Genomic DNA, 18903 nt, shown 5'->3' on the forward strand with positions numbered 1-18903 from the left:
TGGTTACTTTTCTGATTTCTCAAGTGAAATTTTTAGCTTGTTTTTTTTTAATGCAGTTAACTAACAACATGTAGCCATATAGCATGCTTTTTCTTTTATATTTTATCAAATTAAAGTTTATGATTATAAATTTTCATTAAAATATTAGGAAAGTTACCTCGAAGTCTTTAGATTAATGTTCTTAATTTAAAGTAATGATTTTTAATCAGTGTTTTTTTGTCTTTGTATAAAATACATTTTGTGTTGCAAGTTTAAATATGATTTTTGTTTTTATTTTAAATAAAAGTTAAAAAAGAAATTTCATAAAATGATGAAGCTTATTGAGATCATAGATAAAAATTTATTGAGATCATTAATCAAAATTTAGTGAGATCAAAACTTAGTAAGATCAAAATAATGGATGGAAAAGTGAAAAAGTAATTTTCTTTAAAATTTTTCAGTTTGTTTTCTCTTTTTTTTAACAATTTCATAAAAATTATTGTGCAAGTCTTATTAAATGATTAAATTGCATTTATTGTGCTTTATTTTCAGAAATGTTGTAACTTTACTTTTTACTTTGGTATTTAAAAAAAAAGTAGTTTATATTGTAAAAATTTGTTTTTATTGGTTATTTTTTTTATTCTAGGAATCGTTTTAATAATGTTTTATCGCAGTTATTCTGTGAATTGGAAGAATTTAGTCAAAAAGATGAATCAGCTTCTTGTAAGCAGATCAAAATACTTACTGGAAAGTTGCTGCAGCTTTTGTCATCCAGTGGTAAAAAATTTCAAATCTAGTACCTCATGTGAATTTTACTTTTTGAAATAACTCATCCTCTTGGGTGTTATAACCTCTAGATAAGTCATAATTAAATAACTCTGTGACACCCAAAAACTAACACCTAGGGTGTTTCATAGCACAATTTTCATAACACAAGTGTTTTTTAGCCATGCAAATGTGAACATTCTGAAATTAAATTTAAGAAAATCTTCCTGCATTTCTTGTTACATTATTTCTATCAACCAAATAATTCTTGAAACTGATACTGAAACTCAAATGTAAAAAATATAGTTTTTGATGAAATTATTTGAATGATAAAAGCATTTAGAAATGTGTTTGAAAAATTACATGGTCAATGTAATATACTTCAATATAATAACTGGTAATTTTCTTTTCTTCAACCTTTTTGCTATTCTATTTTCCATCTAAAACTTTTAGGCCAGCTTTAAAAAAGGATTTGAGGCAGTTTGTGCATGGGTAATGCTTTGCATTAAAGCTGTTGCAATCAACTTGTAATTTTTCTGCATGTATTTAGTAAACAATTTTTCTTAGGTTGACATGTATTGGCCATTTTATACATTAAAATTTCACATTAAATTTGGACTTACACAAGTATGGTATTTTAAAAATCCTGAATCATCTACTAAACCATAATGATATTTTTAGGACATTGATTTCAACATAAAGACTTAATTTTTCTGAGTTTGAATCATATATTGAGTTACTGTCAATCCAGTCAAAGATAATTGATTGTAACACTCCACTGTTCTAAATGTTTTCTAGTAATTTTTACTGTTCCAACAGGAGCTTTGCTTTTTTGCTACATCTCTAAAAGTTTTAGCATTTTCTGTACACATCATTTTCTTTACTGTTTTAGTCTTTTTTGATACTGATCAGAAAAGCCTAAGCAACAAATAATCAGTGAAACTTCAACTTTCTTGAGGTGAATCTGTGTAAGCAACAAGTAATCAGTGAAACTTCAACCTTCTTGAGGTTGAAGCTTCACTGATTACTTAATGCTATACACTAAATGCTGTTATATACTAAGTAAAAAGATCTATACTTGGTATGCTAGTCAAATCTGTGTATAAGTTGAGGTCTTTTTTTTTAACCTTTCTGAGTTCAGCTTTAACTTTAGGCTGTTTAGAAGAGGTATGTAAAGTATTTAAATTTTTTTGAAATATAGAAAATTTGAACTTCTGCTGATAAATCAATAACTTTCATTCAGTACTTATTACTTGTCATTTAGATAATTTTTTTAATTATAATATGCCTAACCTTATCAAGGTTAGGGATATGGTAATTTTTTTAATTATAATATGCCTAACCTTATCAAGGTTAGGGATATGGTAATGGAATTACTCATTAAAAAGTTTCAATAAGAGAAAATTCTTTATAGAACTTTTTAAAAAGAAAATTTATTTTGTTTTTATTTAAATTTTTTTTAAAAAAAAACTCCAAGTATTGAAAACTTGAAAACATTTTGCATTTATTTTCTTTGGGAAGAACATAAATGAAATTATGAGCACTAATATTAGTTTTTTAAATTTGAACAGAAAAAAAAAAACAGAAGAAAATACAGGTGGTTGTCTCATGCCCTTATACATATTGATGTAATTTCAATAAAAAAAGTTTAGTTCAAAATGTCTTTCAATTGTAAAACATTCTTTTAAATGAGATGACAAATATTTAATTTTTTTTTTTTGTTTTTTTTTTTTAATCTTTTTTTTTTTGTTTTGTTTTTTTTTATTCGTTTTCGTTTTTGAATTAAAAAAATTAAATCAGATCTTATATTTGATGTATGTGAAACTAGTTTGTGTGGTTCTAGAAAAATTATTTTTTAGAAGTAAACTGTCGTGAGTTACTACGAAAGCAAAACAATATTCAAGTTTTATTTCAGGTTTTCAAGGTAAGTTTTTTTTAAAGTCTGAAGTTTTACATTTGAAATTCTGAAAAAAAACCTAAAAAGGATTTTTTCAGTTGTTTTTTTTTTTTTTTTCAAATTTTATGAAAAAATCTGAGTATATGAGATTAAAGTTAATAGTTAAAAATCCTTAATTTAAAAACGTGTTTTTAAAAATATAATAGTATTAAATGAAATGTTTTTAAAGTCAATATTTTTTTTTTTTTAATCCTCATAAATTATTTATACAATTTGTATTTCAGACATTCTGTACAAAAGACCAGCAAATTACTCTGAATATTCTTGAATCAATTTCAAAAGTATGTACTGCAGGTAAGAAAAAATATTTAAAAGGCTTCTTTTTTCTTAAATAGGGATGTGTTAGTAAAATTTTAGGCATTTTTTTCTTGAATTTATCAAAATTCAATTTACCAGAAAATGAAAAATAGATTTATTAAATATTCAAATGTTTGTTTAGGAATGAAAAAAGTTCAGATTCCTTTTTTTTTCCTTTCAAAGAATTTTATTAAAGAAATTTCAAGCTTTAATTTTGTTTTAGCCAACAGGATCTCATCCTTACTTGAAGTTGGAATTTTATCTGTATTGTTTGATTGTTTAACTAAAATGGCAGCAAATGTGTCTATTTTGCAGAATGATATCTTGTCTATAGATACATTAACATTATGTCATGTGTTGATAGCTAAAGTTGCTCCCAAAGGTATTTTTTGAATTTCAGTTTTCAATTGAATTTTTTTATAGTAATAATTCTTAATAGTTAAATAGTTTATAGTCCTTTTTGTAAATAATATTTAAGTTTACTGTAAATGTATATTTACAAAAACAATATAGTTAATGCATAATTTAACAATATAACAAGTTAAATTTACAGCTTTCAATGTGGAACTTAAAACTAATGTGTAGGGAACTTTTTATGTTGATTTTATTTAAAATACTAAAAGTATTATCAAGTATTAAAAGCCACACATTATTTAAAGTAATTTGTTACAGAGAAGAAGTTTGCAATAATTTCAAGACTGTATGGTGCTCTTCAACCCACTGTAGTTATATTAAAGCTCTATAGCTCTGATAAAATAGTTATGGCTTCAATTCAAGTGCTGAAATTAAATGCTACCAGCTGTAAGTTAATTTTCTTAATGCTAGCAAAGCAGTAAACATTCTTTAGGTAAAGTTATAAGTTCTACTGGTATCCGTTGAATTTTTGTATGTTGATGCAGATATAACTGTAGATTTAAAGCTGCTGAACAATCTCTGTTTCATTCAGGGTTTTATTATTTTTGCAGCTGTGAATTGTACCTTAATGATTAAATTTGGAATCGTCACTCTTTTGCAAAAAATTATCACTACATGTGGGCAAAGAAAAGTTCAAATTCTGAAGTAAGTTGCTTGTTTAAATATTGAATTGATGTGCCCCTATCCCCCCCTGCCTCCAAGGTTAGTATTAGTAATTTATGATGTTATAAATTTGGTATACTGATTTCTTAATATGTTAAAATTAGGTTCACTTTTTTAGGGCATCTCTTGATTTGCTCTCTGCAGTTCTCAAGCTTGGTATATTTTTTTGTAATGCAAAAATAATTAAATTATGAAAAATTATTTGTTTTTTCATCTTTGTTGGCACTTTAGAAAAAGGTGTTAAAAAGGCTGTCAATGTTGGAATGATCATCCAATTGTTAAATGCATATAAAACTTGGCACAAGTGGGATCTGAAGAACTGTTATGTTTCTGTTCGAAAATCAATTTTAAATGCAATTAAAGCATGTGTAATGTTTTGTAAGTTATTATTTTGTTATTGTTTTTTTTTGTTTGTTTGTTTGTTTTTTTTAATAAAATTCCTTAATTTTTTTTTTTTTTTTTTTGCAATATCCTACACTTTCTTCTGGTTTTCTAGTTAATAAAGACTTTTTTGCTTAATAGAGAGTTTATACATCAAATATTATAAAATATGATAGTTTAAATATTTTTTTTTTTAAGCCTTTGGTAGTAAAGTTTTTCTTCATAATGAGGGCTTCAGAACTATTTATTTCCTTGCAATCGAGCATATAGATAGTAAGCATTTTTATGTTATCTGTTAAAATCAAATAAATTTTAAATTTTCATGAATTTTAAAAACTTCGATGGTAATTCAAATTGGTGAGTGTTATTAAACTATTTGCAATGGCCATAAACAAGTTTCTAAATATCATGTCTCAAGTTCTTATATAGCTTGTTATTATATAGCTTGTTATTACAAAAGATGTTTAACAAAAGAGCTATGTTTAGTTGCTCTGAAGTATAAATAAAAATATATGTAGTATATCAACTTCATTAAATTGTTTATAAAATTAACTAAAATAAATAGTACAGACTAATAAATACTATATGCTATAATAAATGTCTAAGATATTGAAAAATTAAAAAAATATTTTTTCTTCATAGAACCAGAAGTTGAAGCACTAATTAGAGCATCAATAGTAATCCTGAGAAAATGTTCAATGCAGAAAATACCACTTCGAACAGCATGGTGCCCTTATTCTTTTCCTCTTCCTCAAGGATCTCTGTTTGTTAAACAAACAAGTAGTGCTAGTAGCACTTCAGGTAAACCTTTTGATAATTCTTTTTTTAAATTATATATCTATTACATTGAATTTTCTGTATTTTTTAATTATTTTTAGGACAATGTTCACCCACTCATTCTGTCATTGAGGGTGAAACTCAAGAAGAAAAAAATATCCAGTTATGTGATGTCTTAATGAAAATTAGCCAATTGAACATTACCTTAGATAAATATGCTGATTTTATGCCTGAACTCAATGGAAATGAAGAATCTGTTTGTTTTTTTTTTTTTTTTATATATATACTTTATCGTAGTTTTTCATATTGTGAGATTTAAACTCAATCGCACAAACATTAAATCTGTTAAATAAAAAATTAGTAAAAGGTTCAGCAGAGTCTAAGAAATAAAATGTTTATATATAAGCTTTTAACTTTAATTCACTGGATTTACATTTTTTATGCTAAACCAGAATTTTAGCTTTATTGTCAATAGATTATTGCTTTATTAAATTATAAATTTGTTTAACAAGTGTAGTTGCTTTATTGTTTAAACAGAAGGACTCAAAAGTATATTGATGATCAAACATTTTTGAATAATTCTGTAACTAATTGAAACTAAGCTCTTGAAATTCTTACCAATTATCTGTTATGCTACTATTAAGTGAATAAACTGTTTTAATATGAAATTTTTGCTTTATGAAAACTGAAAACTCAAAAAGTTGATCTCAAAATTTAATCAATATTACAACAAAAAAAATTATTTTTAATGTATAAAAAAAGAGAATTGTTCTAGTTATAACGCTTAATATCATGTTGCAAAGCCATTTACATTAATTACTCCCTGACAATGACCTGGTATTTTATCAACAAGATTAATCATGACATCAAGTTTAACATTTAACCAAACAGTTTGAATCAAAAAGTTGTTGTTTATCTAAAAGCTTTTTGTCACAAAATTTTCTATCAATGTGTTCCCTTAAATGTTTGATAGGATTTATATCTGGACTTTGAGCCTTTGAATTTTTTTTTATTGAAAAAAAAATTCTTAACAACTTTTGATTTATGTTTTGGATCATTATCTTGTTGGAAAATCCATCCTTAAGAAGTTTTTTCCTTTCCATGTGTCACCATCATATTAGTAATGTTTCTGTATCTATTTTCATCCATCATGCCTTCAATTAGATATATTGGACTAGAACCATCATGAGAAAAATACCACTAAACCATTATATTTCCTTACCATGCTTAACAGTTGAAAGTTGATACTTTGGATCAAAATGAGTACCGTTAGTATATCTTACATACTTAATTCCATCAGAACCAAATATCATAAACTAAGGTTCATCACTCCAGAGTACTTTTGATCAATATCCCACAATAAATGCTTTCTTGCAAACTTAATTCTTGCTTTGCAATTTTTGAAACTTTTTAATTTTAAGTTTTCTGTTTTTCTAAGCAAAAATATTTGTAATTTAATATCTCATGTTAATAAAAGTGGTTTAATCTCTTACTTGTGGCATAGAAAATAGTTGGTGAGAGTTTAGCTTGGTTCCTTGCAGATTGTTCCTTGCTATTTAAGAAAATAGGATCATCAATATACTTTTGAGCGCTACTGTATAACAAATTTTGACGCTTTAAAACTGGTTGATTGATCATAAAATCTTGTTTTTGTATTTTTCTTTTGTATTTTCTTTTTTTTTTTTTTATAGGAACTTCACTCAAAAGAAGATTCAGTGCAAGATCAATCTGATGAAGATTCAGTGCAAGATCAATCTGATGAAGAACTTATGCAGTAAATAAATCCATTTTATATTTGTAACCTTTTTTTTTCTTTTTTTTTTTTTTTTATATCTTTTATTTAACAGTTGTGTAAGTATGACTTTCTATTTGTGTCTGTGTGACCACTTCAAATGTGATATTTTAATATTATAAACATAAATGGATTGTTTGATCTGCAATAATTCACATTTGTTTAGTGGCAAAAGTAGTCATTCTTTCAGACATATCTCTTCATTTCTCATTAATCCAGCACCTGATGTGTTGAGCAATTTGCCACCTTTTCAACCAGAGCTTCTTTTTGAAAAGAAATCATCCCTACTACGGTTTGTGACATTAATTTGTACAAAATGTTGTGCATGGTTATTATTTTGATGTAGTTTAGTTTTTTTGGAAGAAAAAATTTTCTTATTGTCAACAAAAAGGCTAATGAATTTTTTTATCTTTTAAGTCATACTCTGTTCTTTTTTGACTTTGTGTAAAGTTTTTCATAAAAATAACCCAAAAAATATTTTGAAAATGAATGAGTTTCAAAATTGATTTTTTATTATGAGACTCTTAGGCACTTACATAATTACATAAAAGTTTTTAAAAGTTAATCAAGTAACCAATAAACATCATTTAACTCCAGGTATAAAATATTTGAAGATTTTCAAAGAATACTCTTTCCAGAAACTGTTCTTACTCGCACAGTATTTGATCTTGATGAACTAATTTATGGAGTGCAATCTTCCCACAGACAAATTGCTGAGATAAAAAAAGTTCGTACTGCTTCAATGAAAACCGAAAAGCTTCTTTCACCACATCTAAAACCTCCTCTTAAAAAATACTACTCTGTTAGGTAAACAGGTTTGTAATATAAAATTATCCCTTTTATCTTGAATTTTTATGTGTATTTAGGTTTTCATACTGATATTTAATAGATAAAAATAATGTAGATTGAAAAATTAAATCTTGAATAAGTTTAAAGGTGTAAAAAAAGATAATGTTAAAAGTAAAGAAAAAGTTAAGTGTGAAGTATTGCATGATCTGGTCATGTAATATAAAAAAATAAAAGTATACAATAAATAGATTTCCTAATTAATTATATTCTTTTTGTTGCTTTTTACAATATATTAGAGATTTGGCAGGACCAATTCAAAAAGAAATACTTAAGAAAGATCCTTTGACATTTGAGTCTCGCTTTGAAAGTGGTAACCTTCGCAAAGCAATACAGGTTAATTTGTCTTTGATTTCATTTAGATATATATAAAAAATATATAGAGAAAGATGATAGGTTTTTAAAGAATTGCTTCATTTCTATGCAACAAAGCATTTGCCAAAATGGTTCTAATTACAAATCAAAATTCAAATTACTTATAATCTTGCAAGGATCCTTTGCATTTTGTTATTGAAAACTAAAAACCACAAGTTATTTGTAAGTATATAAAACTTTATGGCCTGAGTAGAGGATTCTTGTTAATGTTTAGAGGATAGAGGATTCTTGTTAATGATAGCATTACTATTTGTTTGTCTTCGTCTGTATATCTATATCTGGACACATGGAGGTCACAACACGTTGTATTTTGCTTAAAATATTGTAATCATTTCAAAAAACATTTTAACTTTTGGAGTGTCAAAATAAACTTAATTGTTAAGACTTGCATAGTAATTATTAAAACAACTTGTATGGTAATTTCAAAATTTTGATTTGACTACAATAAGTCAGTTTTTATTTCTCAGGTTCGCAGTTATGAGTATGATTTGATATTAAATGCTGACATCAATACAAGCAGCCATCATCAATGGTTTTATTTTCAAGTAAAAGAGATGCTTATTACAGTGTTTATTCTTTTTCTATGTTTGAGTTCTTAAACTACTATTTTTGTATCAAATTTAAAAGACCTTTAATTGAATTTAAATTTAAAGGCTGATAGTTACCAAGTTTTCTTGTATTTAAAAATGATCTGAAATGTTATTACTAAAATTCTGTTAGATTTTATATTCTGTTGTTGTTTTATTTTGTAAAAGAGGTTTTTTTGGTACTCAGAAAAAACAGTTTCTTTTACCAAAAATGAATACAGTAACTTTTACTATAATTTTGATAAGAAATAAAAATGTTGTTACTTATACAAATATTAAAAAAGTTTTAAACAAAATTTAATTATTTTTGATTTAGGTTGGTAATATGGAATCAAGAGTACCTTATCGGTTTAATATTATTAATTGTGAAAAAGCTAACAGTCAGTTTAATTATGGTATAAATATTTTTAAGTATAAAATGATTTTATATTTTTTCCCTTCGAAGGCGTGAAAAACAATTTTTGAGCTTTAAACAATTCTGCAGTAATTTTTATCTTTTTATTTTTATCTTTTAATTTTTATCTTTTTGTTTTTATCTTTTTGTTTTTATCTTTTAATTTTTATCTTTTTATTTTTATCTTTTTATTTTTATCTTTTTATTTTTATCTTTTTATTTTTATCTTTTAATTTTGTTTCCTTTTTTTTAGGGATGCAACCATTGTTTTATTCTATGAAAGAATCACAAAGAGGAGGATGCCAGAGATGGATAAGAGCTGGCAACAATATATGTTATTATAAAAACCATTTTGTTAAAGATTTTGGATCAAAAAAACACTATTACACAACTACTTTTACAATAGAATTTCCACACGCCAAAGACATGTGTTATCTTGCATATCATTATCCTTATACTTATTCTTTGTTAATTGTAAGCTTTAGATTCATATTAAGAAACGTTTTACCATTTGCTATTATTTTTTTTCTTCAAGTATTTTGCATATATCCAAAGTGCTTGCAATGTTTGATTACATGTGTTTGTAAAAGTGATTTTATTTTAGACTCACCTTTATCTTACACAAGGTTCTCTTAGTCCATTAATATTTTATCGCAAACAAGTTCTTTGCAATACACTAGCAGGAAATGAGGTTCCATTGATTACCATTACTTCAAAGGAAATGAGCAAAACAGAAAAAATTTATGTATTTTTGACAGCCAGAGTACATCCAGGAGAAACTAACTCAAGTTGGATGATGAAAGGTAAAGTTTATTTTCTGATATCTTTAATTTCTGACATAGTTCTTCAAATTCCAACAATTAAATGAACCATTTAAATGGTGATAACTGCAATAAACAAAATGATATTAATGATGCAGATTGATAATTATAATTAATAATTAATTTTATATTGATATTATAATTATATTATATTGATAATTATGAGGTAAGTTATGATGAGAATAATGTAAATTTATTATTTCATGTTTTAGGTATAGTGGACTTCCTTACTAGTAACAATGAGGAAGCATGCTTCTTACGATCTGCAATTGTTTTTAAAATCATTCCTATGCTTAATCCAGATGGCGTCATAAATGGGTGGTGAGAATTTTTTCTTTGATTTTTTATTAGTAGTAATTTTCATTTGTTCTATATTTTTTTGTTTATTATACTTAGTGAACGACTGAAACCGAAAGTAACAAAATTTCGGTTAAATAAAACCGTAACTGAAATTTCAGTGAAACCGAAACAAGCCGAAACTTGAAGTCCAAGTCAATACCAAAATAATTATGAAATAACTATTTTACATATACTGTGTTCTATAACTTACTAAAACAACTAAATCTATATATATATATATATATATATATATATATATATATATATATATATATATATATATATATATATATATATATATATATATATATATATATATATATATATATATATCATATATGATAATAATAAAAATAATAAATATGACGACAACGATAATGATGATTAATAGAAATAGTAATAGTTATAGTAGTAGAAGTAGTAGAAGTAATAATAGTAATAATAATAATAATAATAATAATAGTAATAAAATGATAATAATGATGATAATAATAATAATAAAAGTTTTTTATAATTAAAGTGTAGTAATGAATAAGTAATAAAAGTAAATTAAGAAAAGGTAATGATTATTATAAATTAGAAAAATTAAAGTTAAAAAAATTTTATTACAAAACCACAAACTGTTAAGAAATCTACAGTAAATTAAATAGATTTTGTTGTTAAGTGGGTTATCAAAACAGGTACTAGTAATTAGAACCATATCATATTTTATCTTCATTATTATTGGTTAGTTTTTTTTATATAAACTACTACATTTTGCCTATCAGTGTGACATCAATTGGAACCAAACAATTATGCAAAAAGGAAGGAATTCATTGCATAGTTTTCGGAAAACCAGTTTGAAAATTTAGACAGTATTTCGATGGAACTGTTTACACCAAGAACGGTTTCATTTGTAGTGACATGAATCCTTTTTGCTGTTGTGCCAAAAAGTCATTTTACTCACCAAAGTTGTGAATATGAATGGGTTTTTCCGGCAAAATTATCATTCTGCCATTTTTCATCGAAAACGGTACTATTGATGGTGATAGCTATCTGTCTATATTACAGCACAATGTGGTTCCATACTTGAAAGCTCATCTAAAACATGCATCAACAGTATACCAACAAGATAACACTCCTCCTCTGCACCCAAATTGAAATATTACCAATGTTCTAACAGAGGCCTTCTCAAATGATTGTGTTATTAGCCGTTTTTTCCCGAAGTTCTGGCCGCTGCGTTCACCAGATTTATCGCCTTGCAATTTCTGGTACTGAGGCAATCTAAAACAGTTTGTGTATGTGTCCAGACCACCCTTAATACTTAAAAATCTATAAGCTCGAATATCAGACACTGCCCTTCAAACAATTATTGACAATATCGGTGTTTCTTTTTTTACTGATCGCCTTCAAATAATACTGGAAACTAATGGTGGTTCTATTGAATGGTTTCAAAAAACCCATTCCTATGACGTTTATTTATCAATCAAATTTTTTTTTGATTAAATGAATATTTGAAAAAATAAAATAGATTTGTTTTTTAGTGATTTATGGGCCTTCAGGTAATTAAACGATCAGTATGTAACAATTGAATACAAATGTTGAACATATGAAAAAACTTTAATATTTGAAGTTCACTTAAAGATTGATTTGAGAATAAAAGTTGAACAATTTATCGTAGTTTTAATTATAATTACTGCAACTGTTATAATTAAAAACTGATTATGCCCCCCAAAAAACACGAATATAATTAGGAAATCATTATGATCCCACACTAAATTAAAAACAAGTTATTTAAACTTAAAAAAATCTCTTTATAAAAGCTTCGGTTCATTTCGGTAACAGTTTGAGTCTAAATTTTGGTTTCGGTTTTTGGTCGAAACCGAAACCGTAAAGCTTCCGTTCACTAATTTATACTTACTGTTTATTGTTTTTATGTTTTCGTTTCTCTTGTTTCAAACAAAAGTTGTCACAGAATATTAATAAAAAGTATATATGAAATATGTGTAACGCTTTGAAAATCCTTAAAAAATATGTTCTAAAAGTCCAATTTGCAGTAGAAGATGTAAGAATCTTTTAATATAAATTGGACTTTCAAAATTAAATTTCAGTGATTGCTGTGTGCTGGAAAGCTAAGATTTGTGATTCTAGAGTATTTTTTTTTTACATTTTAGAGTTGTTTTGATCAAAAATTAATGTAGCAGTTTTTTTTTTTCTAATTTTTTTAATACACGGGTATTTGTTTTTTTAATATAAGCAATTAAATCTTTTCCTTTAGTCACAGATGTTCTTTATCTGGTCAAGATTTGAATCGTAAATGGAAACAACCAGATGCAGATTTACACCCAACCATTTTTCATACAAAATCTTTGTTGAAGTATCTTGTTTCTATAGGCAAAAGGCCAGAAGTTAATAGCATTTAATGTTGAAATTATACGTTTATTATATCTATTAAAATGATCATTATTGTTATCGTTATTGTATTATTGTTATCATATGATGTTTATTTTACTACAGCAACCTCAAGATCTACTACTACTATACCCTGCTGCTATATTATTGTTTTTGTTATCATTATTATTTTTATTATTATTATTATTGTTGTTATCATTAATATTATTGTTGTTGAATTTCAAATATAGTTACCCTGTTGTACCTTTCAAATGCTCCTCTTATTTTAGATTTTTGTAGATTTTCATGGTCATTCCAGAAAAAAAAATATATTTATGTATGGTTGTCGTGAATTCAATGCAGATTTATCAGAATCTCTAACTTCGCTTCAACTGGAGAGCAATTTCTCAAACTCCTTCGACGATATCGAGGTTTTTTTAATTTCTCAAACTCCTTCGACGATATCGAGGTTTTTTTAAATTTATTACCTAAAAGTCTAAAACTTTTGGTAACCACAAAATATTTACTTTATTTTTTTTACCTTGTTTTATTTTTTATTAGAAACCTAAAAATGTGAAGCTTAGTTAATGCATTTGTTTGATGTAATAAGTCCGATATTATGACTGCTATCCTTAATACGTTTTTTTAGCTACTTCCTAAGATATTAAACCGAGAAACTCCTTATTTCTGTATGTCCCAATGTAACTTTTCCATTGAGAAATGTAAAGAGTCAACTGCACGTGTTGTTTCCTACCGAGAGTTTGGTATACGTAAAAGTTACACGATGGAAAGTACATATTGTGGTATGGACCAGGGTAAACTTAAAGTAAGTCATTTTAAATATGTCTTGAAAGTCAGCGGAATAAACGACTCACGATCAACTTACATTTTTCTTGGTAATACTTTTAACCTCAGCGGTTTTTTAACATTATTAAAGCATATCATTCAGAGCACTTAATCGTAAATAAAATTGCAATTTTTTAAGGGGTGTCATATTGGAACGGACGGACTAGAAGACATGGGTCGTAGTTTTTGTAAAGCATTACTCAAGTTGCCTATTTTATCTGGTGTCAGATAAATAATAAAAACGAATTTCTTATTTTACCATACACTTAGTTGATTAAAAGTTGTTATATTTGATAATATATTTCTTTGTTTTGGTTCTTAGTTTGGTTATAACATATTTATCTATCAGAGTCAAGGTTTATGTAAACTTTTTACAAATAAAAATATAGAGATATCTTGATAAATATCTTGATAAATATATGGAATGTATCTTAATATATGGAAAGTGCAAAATATATAGAAAACAACAAATATATAGATTGGTGGTGTTTAATTTCGTTTAAATAAATTTTCTTTATTAGGTGTAAAAAAAGGCGTGACTACTTCGCTGTCTTTGCTTGATGTATAATTTAAGTTTGTGATAAGAATACGTATAAGAAGAAGAAAAATCTGTGTAAACCAGTTGGGCGTTTGTATGGGGGTCTGGGAGATACATGCTCTTCTCCTATTCTCTCTTATCCAAAGCTTATCTCGTGTGAAGATTATTTATTTTAAAAGTTGGAATTTCTATTTAAACGAAATTAGAAAACTTAAAATATTATCAAGAAAAAACCATACTAACAATTAAATACAACTGGTTTAAAATTTATAGTACGATATTTCTCAAGATCCAAGATCCAAAATTTGTTCACTGATTTACGACAAATCTAAATCAAACATAACGATGATAGTAACCAGCAAACTAAGTTCTTTCCTTTATTTCCTCAGGAAAAAAATTACTCAAAAAACCTACAGGCCATTTTTTGATAGTTGATTTGCTAACGTAAGCTCTACAAAAGCAAAATAGAGTAAGATTTATATTTACAAGAGCAAATGAGTTTTTTTATGACTGTTAAAGGTTTAAACGAGAGGTGTGCAAAAATTAATATGAATATTAAAATAATAGCTTATAAATATAAAACAACCTTTTTATGGAAAAACAGCATTCACAAAAATTTTTGGTTTTGTAAACACATAAGAAGCTCCTTACTTATAGAGATAAAAACAGAAAAAAGTAAACAAGTAGGTGGAAAGGTAAATATTAAAACGTCCATATGTAAAACACTTGATGTTATAAAAAAAAACTATTGGCGTATTTGAAGTTAGAGACCCCTAATTAACTAAAAACAAACTTTCAAACCCAAGTCAGCAGAAAAAAAATTGTTTTTTTTGTTTGTTGATTAATCAAATCAAATAACTTAACTTCATGAATTTATACTTACAAACAATTTTATGAAATGTTTAAAAAATTTAACTTTGAAAGTTGTTTGAAAATAATTTTAACTGCTTTTTTCTTCAAAAAGTTCGACATCGAAGGAAAACCTTTTTTCGATTATGGAACCGAAGGATTTACTTTTGTAAATAGCAAAAAAAAACTTAAATACTAAATTTAGAATAATTGAATTGTGATCTGCAAAAACCACATGCTACAAAACCCATGTCGATAAATTAAAGAAAACTTTTCTATTTCTTAACTTAAAGCAAATTGCTACGGATTTTATTTTAAAAGCCTTGATAGTCCTAGTTGCAGCAAGTTTATTATCATTATTGTTATATTACATTTTATACTTAGTTCATTTTTTATTATAACATGTTATAAAAAAATCTGTGGTTTTTGCTGACCATCAATAACTTCAAATTAAAATACAAAAATATTTTGCACTTAACAAGTTTATTATTGAAAATTAAGGTATGGAAACATATGGAAAGGTATGGTAACATATGAAAGGTAACAGGAAAGGAATAAAGAAGGAAACAAAATATACAAATCCTACTCTCCAACATCCGTGGGGCAGCCATCTTCTTCGGTAGTTGGCCAATTTTATGGTAACTTTTTTTTTATGGTAATATTTTCAACTACCGAATATAGTTGAAAATATAACCATAAAAAAAAAATTATGATAAACAAAATATGTCGTATCTGAAATACGTCATAATGTGAAATTATCATGTTTTATTCACACACACAAAAAAAAACACGTTGCAAGTTCATAATAAATATTTAAAAAGTTCATAATAAATATTGAATAAATATGCAGTATTTAAAAAGTTCATAATAAATATGCAGTATTTAAAAAGTTCATAATAAATATGCAGTATTTAAAAAGTTCATAATAAATATGCAGTATTTAAAAAGTTCATAATAAATATGCAGTATTTAAAAAGTTCATAATAAATATGCAGTATTTAAAAAGTTCATAATAAATATGCAGTATTTAAAAAGTTCATAATAAATATGCAGAATTTAAAAAGGTTTTGTGAATAAAAACCTGATCAATTTTTTTGCACCACTAAAACTGATTGGCCCTCATCCAACGGGAGACTTAAGGGGAAGTTACGGTCATCCTCCTCCTCTCTCCTCTTCTCGAGTTTGCTTCTAATTTAAGAACCATATGAAACAAAAAGAGTTTGTAAAAGGCGCCCTTTTGAGAAGCATAACCTAGACCTTTGTAAAGCCATATAAATTGAAGAGCTTAAGCCAACAGTTGTACACATCGTTTATAGTTTGTCTGAAATTTCAACTTATTTATATTTGTTGTTAATAAGAGTTTCAATCGATCGGTTCAGGTTTAGCTGGTTTTGATCTCAACTCAACTTTGCTTTCTTTAACTTAACTTTGCTTTTTTCAATTTTTTTTTTTTGTTTATACTTTTATTGTTTAAAAAAATTTTTTTTGTTGGGGTAGTTTAGAAAAAGCTTTTGTGCTTTGAGTGATTTTTTTATACTTTAAGTGATTTTAATAAAAAAATTTGAATGAGTTTTAGCAAAATATCCAAATCATTAACTTCATCGAAAAAAACTGTTTTCACAACTATGCAGTTCTTCATCAAAAATAGCTTTGATTTTGTTCAAAAACTGTTATCACAAATGAATTATCTTATACAATTCTTTTAGTCTGCCTTTAAAAGTCGATTTTGTCTTTGTTGCAAAATAAAGTGGTAAGTGTGCTTAATTGATAAAGCTGGTTAATGACACTTTGACAGTTCTTGCATAGATATTTCTAATCTATACATTAGTCGAAGCACCTCTGAAGTTGAGCAGCAAAATTGAAAATAGATAACCATTCACAATTTGAAATTTTTCTTCCTATAAGAGTCTTGGGACTGGACTAATCGTCTTCTTATCAAGACACTTTATGGTGCAGTAGCCATTCATAAATAACCCTCCGAGAAGAAGCGAAATATTTCCAGGAAGAGTGAGCTGCTGGCAATTTAAAACCTCAGCAGTTCTTACCCTAAGTATACGCAATCATTTGCGTCGATTTTGAGAACTGCTGCTGTGTTAACTTGTGCAACTATCTAGGAGTACATACTTCTGAACCATTGAAAAGTTTTATCTCGTTGTTGCAGTAGTTTTAAGGTATCGAACAAAACACGGTGGACAAACTCAAATTGAAAACAAAACTTCATCAAAAACTGAAAAAAGTAGTAAAACAATTGAATATATTAATTTTTAAATAGTTTATTATGTTCTTAAAAAAATTTAAAACGTTTGAACCATGATAAGAATTTAAAAAAATATTTGAAATTTTGAAAAAAAAAGTTGGACAAATCAAAACGATGCTTTTTTTTATAAGATTTATCTTTATTCAATTTCCCGTATTCTTTTGTTTCCACTTTTTATCATAACGGTACTCTAAAATAATAAAATAGATTTTGCAACGTCTGAACTATTAATCTTTTAATTAAATTAAAAATAGATTTAATTCATATGTCGCGTAAAGAACGGCAAATTAGGAAATGTTTTAAGGGAAAATGTTATTAAAGATTTTAAAAGCGCAAAATATCAATCAGAAATTTGTAGAAAATACAACATAGCTAAGTCGATAGTAAGAAAAAATGTAAAATCATTTGGATCACGTGACTGCTATGAAACAAACCCTTTAGGCTGACGTCGTAGATCGAAGAATTGTTAAAGAGCTTTAACAGATTCATTTTTGTCATCTACATTTTCTTAAAAAGATCCATATTGGTTCACCATGTTTTGTCCAATGTAAGTCATTTGTTTTAGTGCTGAACAATGCCTCGGCCCAAAACGCAAACTCAAACGTTTTATCACTGTTAAAATTCCGCAATGCAGAAATCTCGACATATTTTATTCGAGATTTCCCGGGTTCTTGTTAAAAGCCAACCTAAGATTTGAACTCCATTTCATTGTTGCAAGATGTGACTATCGAAGTATGTTTATACACGTCATTTGAAACGCAGAGTTGCTCGATTTTCTCAAGGCGGTATTTATTTACACAAATAATATTAATAATTTTTTTCGTTATTGTTTATTAATCAAGATAAAATCTTAAAATTCTTTCTGAACTATCGAGCTTTCTGAACTATCGAGCTTGTAATTTAAAAATGTAACATTAAAGGATGGATTAATGGAGTAGCTAAATTATGTGATTAGCAAAAATGAATTTTATATATATATATATATATATATATATATATATATATATATATATATATATATATATATATATATATATATATATATATATATATATACATACATGGCCGCCGAGAGGGGTGTGGGGGTGGACGGGGAAGATTCGCGGGGCCCCGCGTGTGTGTACAAACAAATTTTTTAAAATAATTTTCAAAAGATTTAGTTTTGACTTTTAAAAGCTTTAATTAACTTTTAATTTTAATTTTCAATGCCCAGAGCACGCTTCTTTTGGTCCTGGGTATATAATTGATCTTAATGAAGGCCCCTTAAGAAAACTTCCCCGGGTCCCGAAATTTGCTTTCGGCTGCTATGTATAAACTTAATAAATTAACTGTAATGCTTAAAAACCATTACAGTTAATTTATTAAGGCAAATTAAAGATTGCACAAACTTTAATACTATTATGAATGACTTCCAAGTCATTCACCTCCGTAATACTATTTACGGAGGCGAATGACTTGGAAGTCATTCAGCTCCGTAATTAGTATTACGGAGGTGAATGACTTCCCAGCCTAGCTGTAACTAGCCTCGATCTTCCTCATAGGCGAGGAAAACCTTTAAACAAATGCATCTTGGATTTTATTTACGACTTTTTATTGTTATTATTATTATTATTAGTTTTTTTTGTTTGTTTGTTTTTTTTACATAAATGATAATAA

The 18903-nt window shown here is 26.5% G+C and overlaps 1 protein-coding gene across 10 annotated transcripts; it reads left to right on the plus strand.

The window, feature by feature from the left end:
- The first annotated feature begins 259 nt into the window (after positions 1–259).
- LOC145189071 (cytosolic carboxypeptidase 1-like) lies at positions 260–14074 on the plus strand. 10 transcript variants are annotated; one of them, XR_016452475.1, is made up of 25 exons: positions 260–416; positions 626–756; positions 2604–2668; positions 2926–2995; positions 3222–3380; positions 3671–3799; positions 3964–4057; positions 4194–4231; positions 4307–4453; positions 4655–4729; positions 5099–5257; positions 5335–5489; positions 6925–7007; positions 7192–7317; positions 7623–7832; positions 8111–8207; positions 8714–8791; positions 9150–9228; positions 9481–9701; positions 9832–10030; positions 10261–10369; positions 12645–12774; positions 13048–13226; positions 13407–13583; positions 13743–14074. XR_016452475.1 is itself a non-coding variant. In XM_090087327.1 (25 exons), exons 1-25 carry the CDS (start codon positions 397–399, stop codon positions 13833–13835), a joined length of 2985 nt encoding a protein of 994 aa, XP_089943453.1. In that variant the 5' UTR covers positions 260–396; the 3' UTR covers positions 13836–14074. The 10 variants fall into 10 exon arrangements, 6 of the variants coding, with proteins under 6 accessions (XP_089943453.1, XP_089943459.1, XP_089943455.1 ...); XR_016452477.1 differs by having other exon boundaries at positions 7245–7317; positions 13048–13188; XM_090087327.1 differs by having other exon boundaries at positions 13048–13188.
- Positions 14075–18903: the final 4829 nt, after the last annotated feature.

This window comes from Hydra viridissima, unplaced genomic scaffold (genome assembly GCF_058129835.1).
Source record: "Hydra viridissima isolate aposymbiotic clone 2 unplaced genomic scaffold, HvirCarnegie_v1 scaffold_5, whole genome shotgun sequence".
Lineage (NCBI taxonomy): Eukaryota > Metazoa > Cnidaria > Hydrozoa > Anthoathecata > Hydridae > Hydra > Hydra viridissima.

Coding starts and splice junctions, on each gene's coding strand:
- LOC145189071 (XM_090087327.1), top strand. CDS start 397: ATGGATGGAAAAGTGAAAAA. Junction 5,490..6,924: donor TCAATGGAAATGAAGAATCT/GTTTGTTTTTTT, acceptor TTTTTTTTATAG/GAACTTCACTCAAAAGAAGA. Junction 7,008..7,191: donor TCTGATGAAGAACTTATGCA/GTAAATAAATCC, acceptor ACATTTGTTTAG/TGGCAAAAGTAGTCATTCTT.